At 29.0% G+C, this 22,537-nt stretch overlaps 3 protein-coding genes across 5 annotated transcripts in view; 2 read left to right on the forward strand and 1 right to left on the reverse strand.

Annotated features, from left to right (window-relative positions):
* The window catches only part of LOC145193180 (piezo-type mechanosensitive ion channel component 1-like), a 73,990-nt gene extending 62,337 nt beyond the window's left edge, over positions 1–11,653 (reverse strand). Inside the window, exons 1-4 of the mRNA XM_090065625.1 lie at positions 11,444–11,653; positions 10,873–11,285; positions 10,647–10,744; positions 10,289–10,398 (exon numbers count right to left, since the gene is read on the reverse strand). The gene's annotated coding sequence lies outside the window, so the exon portion shown is untranslated. The remainder of the gene's footprint in view (positions 1–10,288; positions 10,399–10,646; positions 10,745–10,872; positions 11,286–11,443) is intronic.
* A 3,070-nt stretch (positions 11,654–14,723) lies between these two features.
* Positions 14,724–20,748, forward strand: LOC145193533 (cysteinyl leukotriene receptor 2-like). Of its 3 annotated transcripts, XM_090065635.1 has the most exons (3): positions 14,724–14,769; positions 14,930–15,075; positions 18,967–20,748. In XM_090065635.1, exon 3 carries the CDS (start codon positions 18,979–18,981, stop codon positions 20,218–20,220), a length of 1,242 nt encoding a protein of 413 aa, XP_089921761.1. In that variant the 5' UTR covers positions 14,724–14,769; positions 14,930–15,075; positions 18,967–18,978; the 3' UTR covers positions 20,221–20,748. The 3 variants fall into 3 exon arrangements, with proteins under 3 accessions (XP_089921761.1, XP_079927126.2, XP_079927125.2); XM_080071000.2 differs by lacking the exon at positions 14,724–14,769 and having other exon boundaries at positions 14,776–15,673; XM_080070999.2 differs by lacking the exon at positions 14,724–14,769 and having other exon boundaries at positions 14,776–15,075.
* Positions 16,730–18,951, forward strand: LOC145193281 (adenosine receptor A2a-like). The gene has a single exon (XM_080070730.2). It carries the CDS (start codon positions 17,132–17,134, stop codon positions 18,242–18,244), a length of 1,113 nt encoding a protein of 370 aa, XP_079926856.2. The 5' UTR covers positions 16,730–17,131; the 3' UTR covers positions 18,245–18,951.
* Positions 20,749–22,537: the final 1,789 nt, after the last annotated feature.

Consider the following 22,537-nt stretch of genomic DNA (forward strand, 5'->3'; position numbering starts at 1 on the left):
GAGAGCAGCAAAAGTTAAGGTCTACAAACAGGCAATGGAAAGTGTACCATCGAAGCCTTTTTCTTCTGAAAAATTATTAGTAGTATTGTTAGACAAATGTAAGCCCAATTGGATGTTATTAATGGAAAATTGTTATGACGCATATCTGCCTTATTACAAAATTCATGAGGCTAAAAAGAATTGCTGTCCTGCCAAAAATTCCATGACCATTACTAATACCATGGCCGAAATGAAAGTACAATACCTGTTTGATCACCCTTCCAGAAGACTGGTGCAGGGACATAACTTAGCAGACAATGTGACAAACTTGAAAATTTAGTGAGAAGGGTGATTTAATGGCAGCACTGGGCATAGTGAATACAAACAGGCGTATGACTATGACGAGCCGACAAATCGAACCGATAATGACATCTTTATTTCGACAGTCCCAATTTGTATTATGAATGATTCAGAAGTCATTTTCAAAAATCCTTTTCCTTCTTCAACTCGATATTGTTGGCCTTCGTCATTTCTAGTTTGTGAAAGAAACTTTTACGAAACGAAGAACAGCATAGAACAAGAACAGCAAGAACAAATTGATCACTTGCATCCCACTACAGTTGACGGGCGACAACTTTTGGTTCATCGTTTAATTTTCACTGTGAAAGACGGTAAAGTTTGTAGCTCAATCACTGAGACATCTTCTCAAACATGCTTCATTTGTATTTGAATCTTGCCAATGCTGCACACTTGGATAAGATTTTTTGAATACTTTTTGCAATTTTCATATAGCTACCAATGATGGAAATAAAGCCAGAAGATTTTTCCAAAAATATGAACTATCTGCTGATATAACCGGACTAAACAAAAATTTAATAAAAATGTTGTTGTTTTATTCTTCAAGTCTTGTCAAGTACAAAATCAAGACCAAAAATTTCAATGAATATTGTACTGATACTGCTAAACTGCTAGTAGAAGAATATGCTTGGTATTATACGCCCGCATCAGTTCATAAAATATTAGTTTATGGTGCCAAAATCATTGCAAGTAGGAATATTCCTATTGGATAACTATCTGAGGAGGCTCAGGTGGCTCGGAATAAGCATTTGAAGCAGTATCGGGAGTTTCACACCAGAAAAACATCAAGACAAGACACAAATAGGGATCTTAAATTTGATTCTTTCGTCTTCAGGTCTCAATATTTTTTCTCTTCCACAACCATCACCAGTGATCAAATATAAACTTACAGATAACAAATCCAAATGTTTCTCCAGAAGAAAAGACATCTATCATAGGTGCATAAAGTTGATTTAAAATCAAATTTATAAATCAAAAGAATGTGTGTTAAACAAAACAAACTTGTAAAATTTATGAGGCAAATACAAGAGCAGTGATTGATTTTTGTGAATTTGGCCATGGTTCTTCTGCAATATTTTGACTATATGTTTACTCAACGCATGAATATGTTCTCTTTTTACAAACGCACCATTCTATAAACTTAATGACAATTAAATTTATACAGCAGATGAAAAAGCTGCGTTTGATAGCAAGAAAAAAGCAGCTAAAATGCCCAAGACAATTGAGCTGGTTTTTTCCAATTACTTTAATACTTAAAACATTTATACAACCAAAAAAAAGCAATAGGAGCAGTTCATCATTTCAAGGGACTAATATTCCTAGCGCAAGTGCTAACTAGACCAACTCACAGTAACAAAATAAATATACCTGTATTTATTCATAATTTAGTAAGACCTAAAACTTATCTGACAATGATTTACTTAAAAGTGTGTTTACAGTCAGTCTGTAGTGTATTAAATAAACTCTACTGTAATTTAAGAAGACTTCAGTAGTCTTTAATGTTAAACATTTTTAAACAGCACGTGCCATTAAACATCACGTGCCATTAGGCACCTGATGTCGAGCTGTTTAAAAATGTTTAACATTAAGGTGGTAGACTGCTAAAAAAAAAACTTTAAAATCTGACATTATTCCAATTGATTTTCTCATTTTAAACACGATAAATAGGATTAAAAAAAAATTTTTTTTTTTTTTCCTCTTTCTAATTTTTGGGCAAATTTAAGTGTTTTTAGGCCTAAAAAGTGCAAAGTTCTTGGAAAAGATATCTCAAAAAGTAAAATATATCAAGTCTCAAAATTTTACAGTTGTGTACCTTTTAAGTAGATAAATGTCCTGAGATAAACAAAAAATTTGAATCTTTTTCAATTTCGATGCACCATAAGCTTTTTCTATGCGTCTAAATTTAGGCCAAATTCCTGACCCCAAAACAGTCCAAAAAATTTAATTTTAATTTTTATCCAAAATTTCTTTATCTCAGGACATAAAGCTCATAAAAATGAACATCTGTACAAAATTTCAAAATTTCAATTGAACAAATACAGCTCCCGCAATCTTATCCAGAATATGAAAAACTTTACAACAAAGAAAAATGCAAATAAAACTTTATATTTTGAAAATACAAATATATTAACACTTGAAAACAGGTTAAAAACCCCCCTTTTCATATAATGTTCCTTCTTCATCATTGTGCTTATCATCAAACCCCTTCCTTGTTGCTCTAAGCTTTTTTCTTTGTTTTTTAAACTTTTCAGATGATTTTATGTCCATAAGCTTTTCACGTAGCACATCACTATTTTGAAAACCGTTTTTAGTAAAATGTCCTGGTAAAATTCCTAAACTGTGAAGAACATCTATCATACCAGTTTTACCATCATTAAACTGTATGACAGCAGATGCAACACTAATTTCAAGTGTTGACCTACCCACGTACACATTTTTTGGGCATTTTGTCCAAATTACATTATTGAGCGATTCATTTGCATTCTGTGTTTCTCCATCAAGACATCTTTTTAATAACTTGTTTGCACTAAGATCTTTGTGTGAAAAAATAGGTTTTATAATTTCACAAACAGCTTCTGGAATGTTTATACTGTTTTTATAAGTCAAAGTTTGATTAATCTTGTCCCTTTGATATTTACACCACGAATCGCTAGTACGAGGACAATACTTATGGCATTCTTCATCGCTGCTGCTTTCAGAACAGTGATGAATTAGTCCTGCTATGGATTTTTTCATGCCATACAAATTCCCTTTGTTTTGTCGTATACTCATTCCATAATAGTTTTGCAATGTATTAATGACTTTATCTGTCATCCTTCCTTTTCCAGTAAGTCTTTTACCATCTTTTAAAACTTTTCCCTTGTACAATACTTTAAGAGAGCGTAAACGAGACCCAACTCTTTTTTGAACATGACTGACACATTCACTTTTTTCAATTTTATACCCTGGGTAAACATTATTACTTTCTATATTTTGGTAAGACTTACTGTCACCATCACCACAGTATTTTGTATAACGCAGTTTGTTAAAAACAGTTGATCGTTTAAATATTTGCAATGCCCCAATAGCTTCCATTGCACCTGCACTACCTTTGTGATTAATTGGGCAAATATGTGATTCTACCCAGTCATTGTATCCCGGTATATCTTTGTTTCTCTGCCAATATTGGCAACTTTTACAATCCTTTATGAGAGTTTGAGTGTCAACACACTTCCCATTACTAATAGCTGTAACAACACCGTTCAGCGAGGAAAAACTGCGTCGCTGCCACGTTCCATCAACACTTACAATAACATTTTTTATATCAGGGTCACCAATAGTAGACTCACTTGTACGTTGTGCTTGTGCAGCTGCTCGCTTCATGGAATCTTGGGCAACTTTGATATAAGACGAATGCAATTTATAGACAATGTTATTGTATGTTTTTTTTTGCATTGGTGGTGGACTGTTTATTATGTTACAAAAACTTCCCATTGCAGCATAACCTTTTCCAATTTCTCTGAAAGCTACACACATTCTGATATTAATGTCAAACGATTTCATGCCTTGTGTTTCATTATCACTGTTTTTTTCAATTTTTTTTGAGGTAAAAAACTCATTTTGCCATTGACATTTTTTTGCAGTGCAAGACAAAACAAGTTGATGTGAAAATCCTTTCTTTCTTGATAAATCATTATTCAATTTTATTAAAGATTGGCATTTTGGACAAGAACCAACAAGATTTAAAATTGAACTCAAGACATCAGAATTAAATATAATGTAACATTCAGGATTACTATCTTGACTAATACTTGGAGTATCAGAAGTAGGTAAATTTAACTTTTCAGCAGATGCTGATTTGCTTGAAGAAGTATTTGTTAGAGATGTATTATTTGATGTATTATTTGAACTTGAAGTAGTATATTCAGAAGTCAAGTGAATTTTATTCGCAAGTAATCTATAACATTTACGTTTTTTGCTTTTAGACTTATTTCTTCTTTCTGCAGAACCCATGTTGATAGTATGCACTTTTATCGAGTTAATATATAGTAATAAACCAATTCAACAACGTTGTTCTTTCACACCATATCATTTAAACATAGAAAAACAAAAAACAAAGAAGTAGCTATTGGTTTGAGTGCTTAGATTTTGTAAAATTTAGTTAAAATTGCCTTATTTTGACGTTGCTATGAGCGTTGCTAGGGGAAGCAAAATCACCCTACTAAGTTTAAACTGTTTTTTTAGGCCTTTTTATGTAGTACACCCTACTAAGTTTAAACTGTTTTTTTAGGCCTTTTTTAATAGTTAAAGTTTTTAACTAATCAACTTTTGAAAAACTACTTTTTTCAATGTTTTTTAGCAGTCTACCACCTTAAAGACTATTGAAATGGTTTTTGGATTGTATATTGTCAGAAGTAATATGTAAGTACCAGTAGATGATGAAAAAAGACGCAGGTACAAAAATTCATGAAATGAGGCTTCTATGGTTCTTCCCGTTTAGTCCTTAAATGGTTGTAAACAGAAATGTTTAGTTGATTTTGAATCTAAGAACATTTCCAGTTTGAAATGTGTAATTTAAAATGCATTCATGTGTTTTATTTAAATATCATGATGGGCACAAATATTGTATATTTCAATAACTTTAGTTATCGGCACGGAGTGCTAATAATTGAACTTTTCATTAATTACATATTTTTTAAATATTAACTCGTTAAACTCTAAATTTATTTTTCATTAATTACCTAATTAATTGATTATTTACAATCTAATTAATTATGTAAAAAGGTTTAAAGACAAAAAGCGAAAAAAACTAACAATATTGACAACATTGATAGAAGCTATACAGGTTGGTATCACGTTACGAAATTCAGCTGCCGAAAAGCTATCGAGTTGCTTGATCTACGACTTAAGTTTAAAAAATCCAGAAAAACAGAATTTAATTAGATGAACAGAAATTTATTTTAAATGAACCTTAAACAGAGCTAACTACTGATGAAGAAGGAAACTGGTAAAAAGGACTACCTAGTATGACATACAAAACAGTGTCAAGCTATTTTTAAATGAACAAGAGATGTTAAGCCCTTTTAAAAATAACTTACCTGGTACCTGGTATTTATAGTTTTAAAGCTTTTTATAAGAAGACATCCAATAGTAATTTAGTGAGGATAATAACTTATCATCTCTGCATACACTAAATGAAAACTTTTTTTTTTGCTTTGTGCAAAAACTATGTTCGTTTTGGCTCCACAAGGGTTTAAAGCCGTTTCTTAAAATACTTTAAGATTTGTGGAGTTTTTCCTTGGAATGCGAACAATATTGACTTTAAATAAGTGTTTGGAAAAAAATCCAAGTCCTAATGATATGACTGCAATAGGTAGTAATAAAATTAACACCCTTACAACTGATATGACTGTAATAGTTAGTAATAAAACCTTTTATGCTGGATTATAAGCAATTTTCAGATTTTTATTGACACTGAGACTAGTGAAAAATTTAAGAATATAAAAAACGAAATTTCAAATGAAACCACTCTAAAGTTTTTTGTTGTTGTTGTTGTGTATGAAAAGTTAAAACAAAATAATAAAACTCAAAATGAAGCTGACTAATTATTATCCTAAAATAATGAACAACCAATTCTTAAAATTGTTAGTTCTACAAGAAATCTGAGTATAACACAAGAGAAAACAATAAATAAGATGATATAGAAAATGATAGCTAAGCAACTACAAAAAAAACAGAAAATTTTGTTAGTGTTAACTATTGAATTTCAACCTCCAATTTAATCTTATCATAAAGAATAGTTAAAAGGATAGCAAAAGGATAAATAAAAAAAAAGAAGAAATTTGAAAATAAACAAGCAAAAAATGGGCCTAAAAATAACTTTACAAAACTAAGTATTGAGGGAGATATTTTTAAACCTTTAAAAACCAAAAAACACTCAACCTAAAACATATATAAGTCTAGAACTAGCCCGGCCGTTGATTGCGACAGAGCCTTAGATAAATTTCAAAATTAGATAAATTTCAAAAAATAAACTGAACTATTTTTTAATTGAAGAAAGTGACTAATATAGATTCTTACAAATTTTTATTGTTATGTTCGTTTTAAAAATGTTGCATGTTGATATTATATTATGTGGTTATTCTTTTCATAAAAAGTTACAAGAGCCCTACGTTTATAATAAAAATGTAAAGCAGCCAACATCTATGATATATAGTGCCAATTATAGGAACAAGGTACCAATAACTGTATTTTTTGATTAATTTCTAAAAATTTATTAATTTAAAAATAAATGTTAAACCTACACCAAATCTGATGATAAAACTTTGAAAGATTACAACATTTTTTTGTTGATTTAGGATTGCTGAGAAGCTTTTAACCATGGTAACAGATAAAATATAGTGATATAAATCTGCATGTTTTCTTAAGGTCCCAATAAATATACTTTTTACCCTATATGCAAAAAGCAAAGAAAAAATATAGATCTCTTCATAAGGGATACTTAGATAATGAAAAGCAGGTTCTTATGAGAAAGCATGTTTTGAAGCTTTTGTTTTTTTGACACTTTTTCAAAAAATGTTGAGCTAAGCGAGACATTTTATTTTTTCGTATGCTTAATTTTATAATTATTTTTGATAGTTGCTTGCTTTTATTGAAATTATAGCTTTTATGTTTAAAAAAAAATTTTATAAGAGTACTATGTTACAGGACAACCTGTAATTTTTATTTTAGGCGACAAAATGAAATATATGCTTTAAATGCCAGAGAGAATTCTTAAGATAACTAAATCTATTCCTTCGGTACTGAGAGATTTTTGCTATAAAGGCTATGTATATAATGCTGAATGGAACAAAATAAAACTAATTGTAAATAAGAAATCTTTAAAAACTGTCTTTTTACAGAAATTACAGAAATATCCTTCGAAGGATTGACTTTAATTAAAACAGTATCATTCCTTTCTTTGTCTAAAATTTTTATTTTACTATGTATATACTTCATCGAAACTTCTCACTTATTCAAACCGAGAAAATTAAATTTAAAAAATACAAAAAAAATAAATTTTTATTAGTAAGCATTTTGTAACAGCAAAAAAACACTAAAATTAAAACAGGAATTCAGAAAAAAATCAAAATATTTTTAAGGTTATTAGAACTCTTATGGTAAGAAGACGACCCTTATGATGATTTTAAACAATAATTTTAGCCTTTGTGTTTTTTAACTACATGGTTTAATTCATTGTTTTCCTTTCCTGGAAAACACTGACTTTGTGGACAGTTGAACCAACTTTTTGGATTATTAACTGCTAATCAAGATCAACATTTCTCAACATTCTAATAACCTTAAAAATATTTTAATTTTTTTCTGAATTCCTGTTACAATTTTAGTATTTTTTTGCTGTTACGAAATCCTTACTAATAAAAATTTATTTATTTTTTTTTGTATATTTTAAATTTAATTTTCTCGGTTTTGAAAAACGTCGTTTTTGGTTTTTTCCTGAATAAATGTTGAAGATGAATTTTGTTCTAACATCACGTACTAACACTGTCAAAGTTGGCTCTCAAGAAGGATTGTACCAGTTAAAGAAACAGCTGTGACAGTTTATCAATATCGGAATTTAAAAAAAGAACTCGAACATTTTAAACCAGCAAAAAACTTTTATGAAAGGTAGAATTTTTGCCGTTGTGATCTCGTTAGAGGCGAAAGGTTTCAAATTTGAGACTGCAAAGTCTCTTCTTTTGATAACTTGGGAATACAATTCTTTTTGTGCATTGAATTTACTTAAGTTGTTTATAAATAATTAAAAGTCGGTTTGAAAGAACGTTTTTGAAACTGAGTTTATAGGTTGCACTAGGTTTCAAATACATTTTAATGTCTTTTTCAGCTCGAGACATCGAGACGTCGAGCTTTTTTGAAATTCAAAATTAAACAAAAATACTTGGAATTTAAAACAATTGTTCATCTTGATGTAAACATTTAAAATTTAATTTAAAAAAAAAAAAATTTTTTTAAGCTGAATTTTGCTTTGTTTTTTTTTGTTTTTGTTTTTTTTTTTAATTTAATTTTTTTTTGTAGGATTTGTTAGAATTAGGTGCAATTTTGCCTTCACGCATCCTTTGTGAATATTTCTTAATTGCTTTGCTTTTTTTTCTTCTTTTGAAACAGTGAAAGAAAAAAGAGAAAAAAAATTAATCATTGCCCTGTCACAATATCTAATTTTTATTCCTTTGAGTTTTAGATAAAGATTTATTATTTGGGTAGAAATCTTTTAAAATTTCTTTCGAAACTTAAAAACTTAAAAGAATTGTTTTTTTTCTTTAGTTTAAGACCAAGACTATCAACCTAGGTATCAACCTAGCTGGTACAGGTCACTTTAAAAAAGTTTATTAAGAACGATACATTTTTGTCATATTATTTGTTGCGTAAAAAACCAGTTTAGTATTTATCCCTAAGTTCTACATTTTCTGGTAGTTTTTCCCTTATGTATTAGCAAAGGCCTTCTCCAGACAGCTTGGTATTGTTATGTTAAATCACTTTAAAGATGCTTTAAAGAATCTTTAGAGCCTTTTCAGCTTCTTCTTTTCAACTTAATTCATATTTATAAAAAAAGGCTGCTTCTAAGTAGTAAGAGTTTTTTGCTGACTTTTGCAATTTTTTTGCTCTTCAATCTACTTTCTTTGATTTGATGCTTGTACGTAAATACTCCTCAAGTATACCTTTTATGTACTTGTACTTGTGTTAAACGAAAATTTATATAACCCAATTTCTGGGTCAAATATCTCAAAACATCTTGTGTAAAAAAATTTTTTTCTTTACTTTTAGCATTTTTAGTTACTTATAATCTTAATTGTCACAAAAAAAAAACAAATTTAAAGAGCAACAGAAAAATAGAGAACTACAATTTCAAATGTTCACTGTTTTGCATTTAAACTCTAAAACGTTGCCTTGAGAGGGTGTGAAATAGACATGCTATTTAGTTTTCAGTTCTACAACCTCTGCAATTGAAGATATTTCGTTCTGTGACGTTAGAACTTTTTCACGACATCATTTTGCCATAATCTTTTGGAGGATGATTCGGTCTATGAGACATCTTATCTCTTGTTTAAACTTTATAATCTTTTGGAGGATGATTCGGTCTGTGAGACATCTTATCTCTTGTTTAAAGTTTATAAATTTGTTTATAAGTAAAATGTCGAATTTTTTTTAAAAGAACATTTCATTTGGCGGTCTGCGCGACTAAACTTAGTTAATTCATTATAGTTTTATAGATATCGCTGAGACTCGTTGTGCATTTGTATTGTGTTGAAATGTCTCTCTCTTTTTTTTAGACTAGTAATTTATATTTTTAAAAAATTGATTTGCAGTTTTCATTCGTTATTTTTGTTTAACATGTTTTTAATAAAAAAATTTTATTTAAAAAGTGTTATAAAAATTGTTTTAGAAAAAAAACTGTTTGATCGTTGTTCAATAATTGTTTAATGTCTAAAATATTTAATAATTGTTTAATGTCTAAAATATTTAATAATTGTTTAATGTCTAAAAAAATTTTGTAAAATAGTGAAACAATTTTTATTCGTGAATTAAAATAAAAAATGCTGATATGTTAAGAATTTAAGGTAACATCTTAGTTGGAATAACATGTTTAGAATTTAAGGTAACATCTTAGTTGGATGAACAAGTTTTGAGAATCAGGTTAATCGAGTTTTGAATCCAGCTCGTAGCTAATTTTAGAATCCAAAGAATATAAAACTTTCAAGGTTGACAGTATATCAATTTTAAAGGCATCCTCGATGATTTATGATAATATCAACTTCGTTTGTGATAATATCATCTTCGTTTACGGTCCTGTTTTTTATTTTAAAATGCAATTTGAATCACAAAATTCTTTTGCCAGTTTCTTTTGATTCAAATACGGAGTCAAGCTAAAGATTTACAAATATAGAAAAAATGTGAAAGCTCAGATACAATACGTTACCTTAAAGTCTTTATAAATATTTAAAATATTTTCTCAACATTCGCGACCAAAAAAGTTTTCTTTCTTTTTAATCCATTTCGTCGCTTTTTATTGAATCTGCTTTAGGAATTCTAGGTTGTAAACATATTTTCCCTTTTAATACTTAAGCATTTTTTAGATCGATCCACTAAATTTGAATTTATTTAAGGAATTACGCAGATATCATTTAAAATGTCGCACGACGAAATATTAAATATAGAAAATTTCATTTATATATTTAACAATTACGCGACAATTATGAGAGATTCTACTATACTTTTTACATAAACAAGTTATTCAAAATAAATAGTTACGAATTCAGTAAAAAATTAAAACTTACTATTTATAGCAACTAAAAAATTGTATTCATTTATTTGATTAAGCAAGTTTTCTTCGTGTTCATCTTTTAAAAAATGGCTTCTTATTCCCTTTGAAATTCTAAATAATCAAATGAAAAAGTCACCTTTTGATTAGTTTCTAGTTACCAGCCTTTAAGTAACTATGTTAAACACAACGTGTATAAAATGTAGCAGAGAAGTTAATGTAAAAGTTTATTTCAAAAATACCTTCTTTAGTGTCTGAAACCCCACAAAGTTTGCATGTTTTTCTACACAGTCTTTTAGCTTAATCCGGGGCCATTTTGCAATACCCCTCTACCTAATGATAAACGCAGCTAACATCCACATCGCTGCAATCCCAGTTAGTACAACTTTAAAAAAATCTTTTCTTTACGAAGCATTTAATTTCTCCATTTCTCTGAGAAGTATCGATGCAGAAACGCTCTTCAGTATATCAACAATCCTTTAAGTTACGAAGTTGCTTATAATAATTGGACTATAACATTGAGAAAATTATAATTGCACAAAGCTGATACTCTTGCTCTTGTCTCTGCATAAAGCTGATACTCTTGCTCTTATGACGTCAGATAAAGGTGAAGGGTTGTTAGGCGATTCCAACTCATTCTTTTTAGGAAATCCACCTTCAAATAAAAATTTAATTTTTTAAATAAACTCAAGATAAAAAAAAAAATTACTTTTAATTGTAGAATACCACTAAAGAGGTAAAAAAATGAAAAAAAAAAGAGGGGGGGGGGGGGGGGGGGAGAGTATGGAAAATTAAATAAAACTCGATAAAAACTTTTAGCCAGCTATCCAATGAAATCCTTCAAGTTGGTAGTCTGTGAATTTCAAGGTGGTTTGTATCTTGCAACAATCTATATTTTGTGGCGCGTAGTTATTACTCCAACACCAACTTTATTCGTTGTTTTCCATTGTAGTTGCAACATGTGATCAGCATTTTGACTGTAAACAATACTTTCAAAATATATGTTATATTTATATTAAACCTATATAATATTATATTTTTATACTTATATAAATATAAACTCTTTTATATATTTCTTTACATAAATATATAATATTTATATTTATATTAAGCCGATATAAATATATTTCTTTACATAAATATATAAAAGAATTTATATTTATACAAGTATATATTTCTTTATATTGCAATCAAAACTTAAACTTACTTTAAATTACTCATAAAATAAATGTAAAGTTTTAAGGCTTTATTTTATACCAAAAAATTCAAAATTTAATTTTTATTTAACCATAAACTTATAAAAATCACTTAGTTGCTTAAAAATAGAAGAAATCAAAATTTTGAGATCTCGTATAAAAAAAACTTTCAACTTAATTACTAAGTCTTTTTTAAACGTTTTATTTTAAAATAAAGATTACAATTTTTTCATAAAGGAAGCGATTAAATGGATCCATTACTGGTGAAACAAGTTCCTTCGATTTTTGCACACAAGAAAAAGCGAGACAAGTTATTTAGCAGATACACAACGTTTATTATTAAAAGCTGTTTATAAATTATAGCCGAACAATCTTCTTTGAGTTATTCCGGTATAATTTCCGGTATAATTTTTGGACTTTTAAGTAGAGAACTCACCTTTAATTACTTAGAATAAATTTCTATCGCTTGCGTTCCACATTTGTAAAAAAAAGTGGGGCGCATTAAAAAACTTTAGCACCCCTTTAGTAAAAGTTTACCTTCCAGCAGTGAAATTAATTTTAGTTAAGCAAGATAATGACGTAATTTTAGCAACAGTAAAAACTTCTAAAGGAGACATACGCTAGTCGTCTTAGAAACGAACTTTGAATTTATGATGTTCTGAACGTTACAAAGTTCAAAAAACCTGTTGTTTATTAGTGAAAATATACATATATAAATAATAAAAATGAAAAATAAAAGAAATTACAAAAAAAAGAAAAAAAACTTCATCTCAGGGGACATTATCTGAGAAAGAAGTATTGTTCCGTACAGGAAACAATTAAGTCCGAGGGAAATGAAGAAGCGGTATGAATATAAGTATCAAAAACATTATCTTTTTTTAGGGACTTTACCAAACTCTTCCTACTTTACTTTTGAAATAGCAATATAATTTAATCAAAATCTAAGTTTTAAAATTTTTAATCCAAAAAGGATTTATATTGCCTAACCCCACAAGTATTTTATTGAGCAACAACACGCTAAGTTCATTTCAAATAATTGTTTATCGGTGATTTGAGTTTTATTTCGCATTTCAAACCTTTTTCAGTCATTTTTTATCACAAGATTGTTCACAATTAAATTTGTTGCAAAAAATGAACCTTACAGAACGTTTGTTTGTTTTTTTTGTTTTTTTTTTGTAATGATGGACACACTATCTCAAAAGAAATCTTAAAAAGAAATCATTATTTAGTGACATTTTTCTTATTTAATTCATGAAACATTTACTATGTTCACACAATTTACACCTAAAAAAGATTTTTATTTTTACTTTAACAATTAAATAAAGGATGTGACGTAAGCTATAAACGATAAACCTTATAAGATTTCCAGAATTTTCATCAAAAAGATTTATTTTACAAAATCCTTTTTTCAAGAAATTTACCTAGTTCTTTAAAATATTGTCATAATAATTACAATTACAAATAAAATAGTTTTTTCGAAGATGTATATTTTAATTTAATGAAAAACGTGGAAACAAAAATAGCTTACTTTTAAAAAACATTTCAACGTTTGTTATTCTTATTACGAATTAAAATCATCAAATAAAGTTTTCAACCGTGAATGAATTTACATTGCTACATATTTTTTTATGTTTAATACAAATAATAAATCCTTAGATAAGGTAATTTTATTTATTCAAACAATTTGTTCTAAAGCATGCTGTAAAGTAATAAAATGATCATTATTCAATACAAGTTCAAGTGATAGAGAATGGTTTTTACCATGGATCACGAAAGTATTTAAAGTATTTATTTTTTACCGAAAGCATTTATTTTTTACCGAAAGCATTTATTTTTTACCGAAAGCATTTATTTTTTACCGTTGAGGTTTAAAAACAAGTGTAAAAAAATTTCAAATTTCCCACAGATTATATGAGTGCGTGTATGAGAGAGAGAGAGAGTGAGAGAGAGGGAGTGAAAGTTTTTGTGACTCAAACTTTCGATATTAAACCTTTAAATGGATAAAAATTTATCTAATCTTTCCGATGGAAATTTCTTACTGTTTTTCGTCTTAGTTTTTGCAATCTTTGTCATTTTTTTTCAATTCATATAGTCCAACAATCTTTGTATTTGTCGAGCATTTTTGGTATATGCCCATCATTCTCGATAGATTCCACCGCTCTTGGTAGATATCTATCAAGGTATCTTTACCGAGAGATATCTTCACCGTAATAATTTTTACGAATCCTTTTTTTTTGTTTAACACTCTTGTCCAGAAACCGATGAAAATATCAAAACAAAATAAAGCATAAAAATAATAATCTAAAATTTTGAAAAAATTTTTTTTTTTTAATTAAGATAATTTTAACAAAGATCGCAACACTTGACGCCAATTTTTTTTGTTCATTTGTTTACACTTTGTTTAAATTATAGTTTTAATTAAAATAATTTTCATTTTGTATTTTTTTATGGGCCAATTTTTTTTCTTTAATTTCGAATTTTCGAATTATTTTGCCGAATTTCGCGAAAAATTTCAACAAAAATGCGGTTTATTGAAAACGCGAACGATTTTTATTAACGTTAGTTGTTTAACTTCTCTGATAAAAAAACATCCAAAAAAAATTCTTCAATATTCAATTCGAAATAGTGCGGCGTCGTTTGACTCTAATATTTATTCACCAAAATTTATAATGCTTATATTATTTTCGCTGGCATGTCAATATACAAAATTCAATTCATTATTAGTTACAGAAAAGGTAGCGCAAAACCTCGCAAAATCTATGAAGTTGGAAATTTGCATCAAGTTTTGATGACTGATAACAATTCTGGATCTAAAATTAGAAATCTGTAGACTATCAGATTGTGTTGTGTAGACCAAGGTTTATTTATTCATGAGCGAAATCTTACAAACATTTTACTACGTTTTACAAAGCGAACAACTTTTGGTTGTAATTTGAATTGAAGGTTTTAAACTTCGTTTTTAGCATTAATTACAAGAGTATACAATAGACAGAAAGATTTAAGAATTAAAAAAACAAAGATTAAGTTATATCTAAAATATCTTTTTAACTTTTCCGGAAAACGGAAAATAAAAATTTATTTTCCATACAAGTGTCATTTCTAGAACACGTTTTTTAAAAAAATGAAGACAGCTGGGTTGTGCTACACGATGACAAGATGACATGAAAGAAGGCGATCATCTTCAATAAATGATAGAAACTCAAAAGAGCAGAATTAAAGAGGATCGGTTCTAACGCACCAAGATTAACTGTAAGTAATATTTCTTTGTTCGTTGCAGCTTCGTGAAGCTTTTAAAAAACTTATGGAACTAATAATGTATTTTTTTCGTTTTAATCCAAATAACCTGAAGCAGTTTTAAAGAAGTTCTTCATTATCACCCACATTTAGCACGTCGAACAAATTCTTTCGGCGCTAAATGTTAATTGTCGATTGTTTGGTCGGCGTTTTTAAAACGTTGATCGATCTGCAAAATTTGAAAAACGACGATAGAAAGCCATTGCAACATGTAGTTGGCGGTGAGACGGTTTACAAAGCAACTCCAATGTTGTTTAAATTTGTTTTTAAGTTCGGGAGAGAAGCTTCTTCTAGATTGAATAGCTCTTTCTCCTCGATAATTGCAAATCATAACATCAACGTTTTGTTTAGCTTAAATTATTCATATCATCTTTTTAGACGTGCGGAAGGTTTTTTTTTTATGTTGGTTTAATTTTTATTATTATTGTATTCTATCCATATAACGAAATGAAAAACCAATTGTTTCATGATCAGAAGGACCATGAGATAAACGATTTTTGACGCATTATAATAAAAGCCAACAAGATTTTTCGATGTCGATTTTCAGAAACCAGTAAGTGTTTTAATTTTCAAAATTACGTTTCCTCGTGAAACGTAACAAAATGGTTTCTAACATTCTGTAATCTCTCTGTCTAATTTGACGGAGGAGTTTATTTTTGGTGGAAACTCAGCTACTTTTTCAATATCATGGGCATCGTTGTCTTCTAGAATCTAATTTAGATATTTAATACAAATGCGATTTTTTAAAGATAATGAAATAGGGTTAGAAAACCGGGAAGATGATTTAAAACCAACCGTGCCTTATCTATTTGTCGACATGATGTTATTTGTTTTGTTTTACATTTTACGTTCGCACTTAACACAATAACAACCTCCTCAATCCACTTCACTTTCTTCTCTAGATTTTCCATTGTGAGATGCACAGATCACTCTTTTCAGCCTTTTTTTTTTTAATTCCTTAATGCACGTGAAATAAGTTGGGAACACCTCTCATTTAAATTTTTATGCGAAGGAAATTCTTCGATTGCGAAGGCGAATATATACAATAATCTTTCTTGTCAAAATAGATTTCTTTGCGTTCAAGTTTAAAGACTGTGAAAACCTTTCAGTCATTGATAGCACAAGAGACGAGTTTTAATAAGTTCGCAATCTTTAAAGCAGAAATTTTTTTTTAAAAAAAAAACAAACAGTTGATAACTTATAAACTCATTTATAAAATTTTTGGGCTATCGATTGAGAATAATTTAATAAACGTTTATGGAGACATTTTTTATTTCAACACGGTGGGAAGGTTTATCCTCGAAAAGGAGTTTTGTCTATATATTCGCTCTGTAAAAAATAGATTTATAAATTTTCGCGAACCATAAGGAGCACTTAAGTACAAAAAAATAAACAATTTCAAACATGAAAAATGTTTTTAATTTTTTCAATTGACGTTTTACACCGGAGCAAAAATTTTGAATGAGCTTTTTTGTTTGTGTGTTATAATTTTGTTTATTATTATTATTGTTATTTATTTTGCGTTCTTACAGTTTTACTGCTAATAGAAATGTTAATTTTTTTTATCATTTAAAATTATTTGTTTTTATTTTTGCTTATCATTTTTTTACTATTTATTTCATCGTTTTTATCATTATTTATCTTATCATATTATTATTGTTTACTTTATCATTTTTATTATTTATCTTATCATTTTACTATTATTCTTTTTATCATTTTTATCGTTATTACTTATCTTATCATTTTACTATCATTTATCTTATTGTTTTTATTATCATTTATCTCACCGTTTTTTTTTTTTTCATTTTCATCTTTGAAACTAAAATTAAATGGCAATAAAAAAAATTAAACAACTTTTAAGTACCTAAACAAATAAGAAAAAAGACATTAAACTTAACACCTAAATATTACAACTTTTGTTTTCGTTTTTTTTTTTTTGTTTTTTTTGTGTGCCTAAATTAAATATATAATACTTAAATTAATTATGTTATTTTAAACAACTCAAAGCAATATGAAACCATTACTGGCCTTTATACTAAATTTGATAAATATTTCGTTGGTAAAGTGTTTATCTCAAAACTCGACAAACATCACAAGTCCGTGCAACAACAATACCTCGATTCGAAATATTTTACTTGCTACGTTTAGCGCCTTTGTTTTTATTGTCGGCATACTTGGAAATACAACTTGTATAGCAGTAATCCTATGGACGAGAGACTTGAGAAATAAATGCGCATATTACTTCATAGTTTCACTAGCGTCCGCGGACATTGGAGTTTCTCTTTTCGTTACTTCGTTAAAAGTAGACATGTACAGACATAACGAAAGCTTTTGTTTAGGAACAGAAATGTGTTATATTTTTGTCCTAACCGATTTTTTGTTTCCAATTGCGTCGATCACGCACCTTGTCGTGATAGCGGTTGACAGATGCATCGCTATAACCCGCCCTTATTTTTATTCTCTTTACTTTACGGAAACTAAAGGAAAATCAATTGTATGCATTATTTGGTTATGGTGCGTGTTATGGGCATGTTTAGGCATGTTTTCTTGGGAGACACCATCAAAAACATCGATTGGTATATTAGTAATAAATGGCAGGGGAAGATTTTGCTATAGTCCAAACAAATATTACATTACAGTTATGTTCTCAGTCATACTAATTATACCGACATTCATTGCGTTTTTGCTATATATGATGATTTTACGAATTGCAATTAGTCAAGAAAAATTTATCGCAAAAATGAACTTAAGCTCCCTCAAAAAGAGGCATATTGAAATGAAGGCAACAAAGATGGTAGCAGTTGTGTTTGCTGTGTTCGTCTTTTGCTGGGTTCCTCATTCTGTGATAACGTTGATGCAATACTGGAAGATTGAAACTCTGTACCATTTTAGTAGTGTTCATCCCACAATATACAATGTTGTGACATCCTTATTTAACTACGTGCTGCCAACACTAAATAGCTGCGCAAACCCTTTTTTATATTTTTTGGCAGGTTCACACTTTCGAAACGCACTTCAAGATTTGATACGCAAGTTCGGAAAAAAGCCACGTCTAAAAAACGATTTGTTTTTATTTTTTCCGATAATACCGAAACTACCTACGGTCAGAGAAGAAAGTATTTAGACCCTGACCAGCATTGTCATCTGTCAAGTTAACTTGAAGATATTTTTGACAATTATCAATGTTATTTCATTTCAGATGAAAACACCAGTAAAAAGTGACTTCGTTTTCTGAATAGATTTTTAAATTACTTACTCATGATTCCTATAAATCAAAGATAAACTCCATTTTAGTTCGTATTTTTTCTCGACGCTATTTTATCTGATTCAACTTTGTTATTTTCTGCTATTTCTTAAAAATGTTTAAATTGATTCTACTCGATGTCAGCAAATATCTCCCGCGCCACGTTTGCCATAATCTCTTGAGACATTGTGCATCTGTTTGCATTTATACGTAGGAAATAGCCACTTGAAAAAGCTAAAGATATATAAAGATCTATCAGCAGAAATACTCGAATTAATTCTGTTTTAAATTGAAAGCCAAAATTGTAACATCAGCAGCCAAATCAATAGTTATAAGAACGTAGTAAATTGTGTTAATTTGATGTCATTTTGATACTTAATTGACTTTTAAGTTTAAGGTAGAATACCTGCTAAACTTGTATTTTTTTAAAGTCAATCAAAAGTCTTGTTAATCAAGAAGGCAGTATTGCCGGTACCGAAGTTTTTATAAAAATTTGTTGTATTTTCTTTTTTAAACTTTGTTGAAGTGAGCTCAAAGGAATCTCCTTTTTTTTTGTTTTATCTACGATGTAATTTTGAGGATTTGCTTTTTTTGTTTTTAAGGTTCAGCACAAAATGAGAGAGCTTGTGATACTCGCTTTCAACTTAATGATTGTAGCTGCATTGGAAGAATTTGTTTACAATTCAACAAACGCAGAATTTTCAAAGGCAAACAAGACAAACAATCAACAAAACTCATCTCGTTCAGATATCTTTGCTCCATGTACTAGAAATCCCTCTACCCGAAATATTTTACTTGCTACGTTTAGCGCCTTTGTTTTTATCGTCGGGATACTTGGAAATGCAGTTTGTATTGCGGTCATTCTTTGGACGAGAGACTTGAGAAATAAATGCGCATACTTCTTCATAGTTTCACTAGCGTCCGCGGATATCGGCGTATCCCTTTTCGTTACTTCTTTAAAAGTAGACATGTATAGACATAATGAAAACTTTTGTTTAGGAACGGAAATGTGTTACATTTTCGTCCTCACTGATTTTTTGTTTCCAATTGCTTCAATCACCCATCTTGTCGTAATAGCTATTGACAGATGCATTGCTATAACGCGCCCTTATTTTTATTCTATTTACTTTACAGAAGCCAAAGGAAAATCAATTGTATGCATTATTTGGCTATGGTGCATGCTATGGGCGTCTTTAGGAATGTTATCATGGGAGACTCCATCAAAATCTTTAATTAGTATTATATTAGTAAACAATGGGAGATTTTGTTACAACCCGAACAAATATTACATAACAGTGATGCTCTCTGTAATAATGATAATACCAATTTTTATTGCATTTTGGTTGTACATGATTATTTTGAGAATTGCAATTAGCCAAGAAAAATTTATCGCAAAAATGAGCGCGAGCTCCCTCAAAAAGAGGCATATTGAAATGAAGGCAACAAAGATGGTAGCACTTGTATTTGCGGTGTTTGCATTTTGCTGGGTTCCTCATTCTGTTATAACGCTGATCCAATATTGGAAATTCGATGTACTGCAGAACTTTCATTGCAAACATCCCACAATTTACGACGTTGTGACATCTTTGTTTAACTACGTATTGCCAACTTTAAATAGCTGCGCAAATCCTTTTTTATACTTTTTAGCAGGTTCGCATTTTCGAAATGCACTTCAAGATTTAATGCGAAAATTTGGAAAAAAGCCTCGCTTTAAAAATGATATTTTTGGGGATGTCACAAACTTTACTTCTTTATATGGAATTCGTTCATCACAAAAACTCTATTTTTCAACACATCTTGAGAAATCGCAAGAAGAAAAAAAAATTTGTGGGTCACGAAATCTTTTAAGCGTCTAAAAAGAAAACTTAGTTTATGATTAAAAGATGACGAAGAGACAACGAATGTCTGAGATAACAAAGATTTTAAGACCTAATTTAAATTCTAATAAGAGTGGTAGTTTATATTTATTAAACTTATAAAAAAAAACATAAAAAAACTCTTTTTTTAAAGAAATTGTTTTAAAAAATCTTCTTAAAATACGTGTGTGGATGTAAATGCGCGCGTGTGAGAGTGTGTGTGTTTGAGTATGTGTGTTTGTGTTATTAAGACCTTAATTGACTTATGGTCATTGGTTTTTTGGCTTTGGAATATTTTTGTAACGTGAACTTGATTCGATGGTTCAATATAGATTCCTCTGTATCAAATTTTTACATGGCACTTTGACCCTACTTTTTTTTCCCTGTGCATTTCAACATGTGAAGTATTTTTTGATTATTAATATTAGGAAGAATTCAAAAGTGTAAAAAACTGTATTTTGATGTAGGTTTATATTAGAGTTTAAAATCTATTTAAAAGTTCATAAGTTAAGAAAGTCCGGTCTGTGACGTTTTTTATAGAAGTCTTCTACACTGAGAGGTCCCTAAGGCCTGAAAATCCCTGGTGGGTTATTAAAAATAAGCTGAAAAAGTCTAAATTTCTTATTTTTTCAATCATCACAAAAATGATGCAGCTGAAACACAGTACTATTAATGTTGTTTCTTACTTACAACTGCTATAATTCTATCACGGTAACATCATTCTAATGGTGTTGCATTTATTGCTTTAGAGTTATCTACAGTTATAAATCCAGCATCAATAAAAAGATTGACGAAACACTTAAATTATGTTACCAGTTTCCAGCGTATATCGAGTTAAGACAGCATGAAATCATGCTGTCTTAACTCGATATACGCTGAAAATAATCAAATAAGAAAATTGAACCATTTTATGTTCCCAGCAAGCATACAACGTTGAAACAACTTTAAAATAACGTTGATCGACGTCGATCAACGTTATTTCAAAGTTGATCAACGATACACGTTTTACTATGAGCTCGAGGAATCTTTCCTCGTTTTTTTTTTTTGTTCAGGGACAATAATATGAGGATTGAATGAATTTATGTTGATGGAATTCAAATAAATTTATTTGAAAAAATGCGAAACATTTTATCTTACTTGTTAACATGTTTTCAAATTGCATTTTACTTTTTTTCTCTTTTGATAATCCGAAACTGAAGAAACTCTTAAGAAACTTATAATTCTACAGTTGTAAAAAAGTACCCTTAAAGTAAGAAACTTTCTAGTACAAACCCATTTGCTTGGTTTCTTACAAAAAAAAAAAAAAAAAAAAAAGTGTATTTATATATTAATTTTAAAAAGAGGCACCAAATTAGATGTAAAAAAAAAAAAAGCACTAGTTTATTTTTCCTTATAGGTAGAAATAATTTATACCTGTAATTTAAACCTATATTTTATACCAAAAAATTAAACCTCTGTTCTATAAAAACTTCGCGTTAAACTTCTCTCGCTCATTCTTTACAAAAATTCCTCAAATACCGTCGTAAGAAAACCGCTCAAAACATATTTTCAAAACTTCTAGCTAAAAGCCATTAATACAAGGAAACTTACGTAACGACAATTTCTTCTACCTTTTTTTATGATCGCTTTCGATCGTAAAAAGCGGAAGAAGTAAATTACGATCGCTTAACTAACACTCGTACAAACTTTCTTAAGTATCTCTATAAATTTTTCTTGACATTAGCGAATGCAGCAGTTGCTAATGCTGTATCCTCTCCTGGGTTTATTGAAATAGTTTGTTCTACGATCAAATTATTCAAAACTAATAAACGCAAATTGTTGAACATTCAATAAAAATATATTAAGAGGAAAAAAAAACTGCAAAAAAAAACTGCAAAAAAAAACTGCAAAAACTCAGTTAACAATCCATACTGGAATTAACAGAATCACGATATTTCACCAAATGGCTGCAAGTTAAAGTGAAAACCAAGAACCAATCGTGTTTATTTATTTTTATTGTTAATCGTTCAGAAAAACTTGATAAGAATAAAATTGATACTGATTTCAAAGTGCCATTTATAAAAAATATTCTTCTCAACATCTAAACTTTAGTCAAATACTTAAATTACAATTATCAAACAAATACTTTAGTTATGCGAGTCACTAATGTATAAATTTTCACGTCAATTTTTCACATAATTATGCGAGTCACTAATGTATAAATTTTCACGTCAATTACAACATAATTATGCGAGTCACTAATGTATAAATTTTCACGTCAATTACAACATAATTATGCGAGTCACTAATGTATAAATTTTCACGTCAATTACAACAT

This window comes from Hydra viridissima, unplaced genomic scaffold (genome assembly GCF_058129835.1).
Source record: "Hydra viridissima isolate aposymbiotic clone 2 unplaced genomic scaffold, HvirCarnegie_v1 scaffold_10, whole genome shotgun sequence".
Lineage (NCBI taxonomy): Eukaryota > Metazoa > Cnidaria > Hydrozoa > Anthoathecata > Hydridae > Hydra > Hydra viridissima.

Bases quoted from the DNA above. Each gene is read 5' to 3' on its own strand.
- LOC145193533 (XM_090065635.1), top strand. From the start codon at position 18,979: ATGAGAGAGCTTGTGATACTCGCTTTCAACTTAATGATTGTAGCTGCA.
- LOC145193281 (XM_080070730.2), top strand. From the start codon at position 17,132: ATGAAACCATTACTGGCCTTTATACTAAATTTGATAAATATTTCGTTG.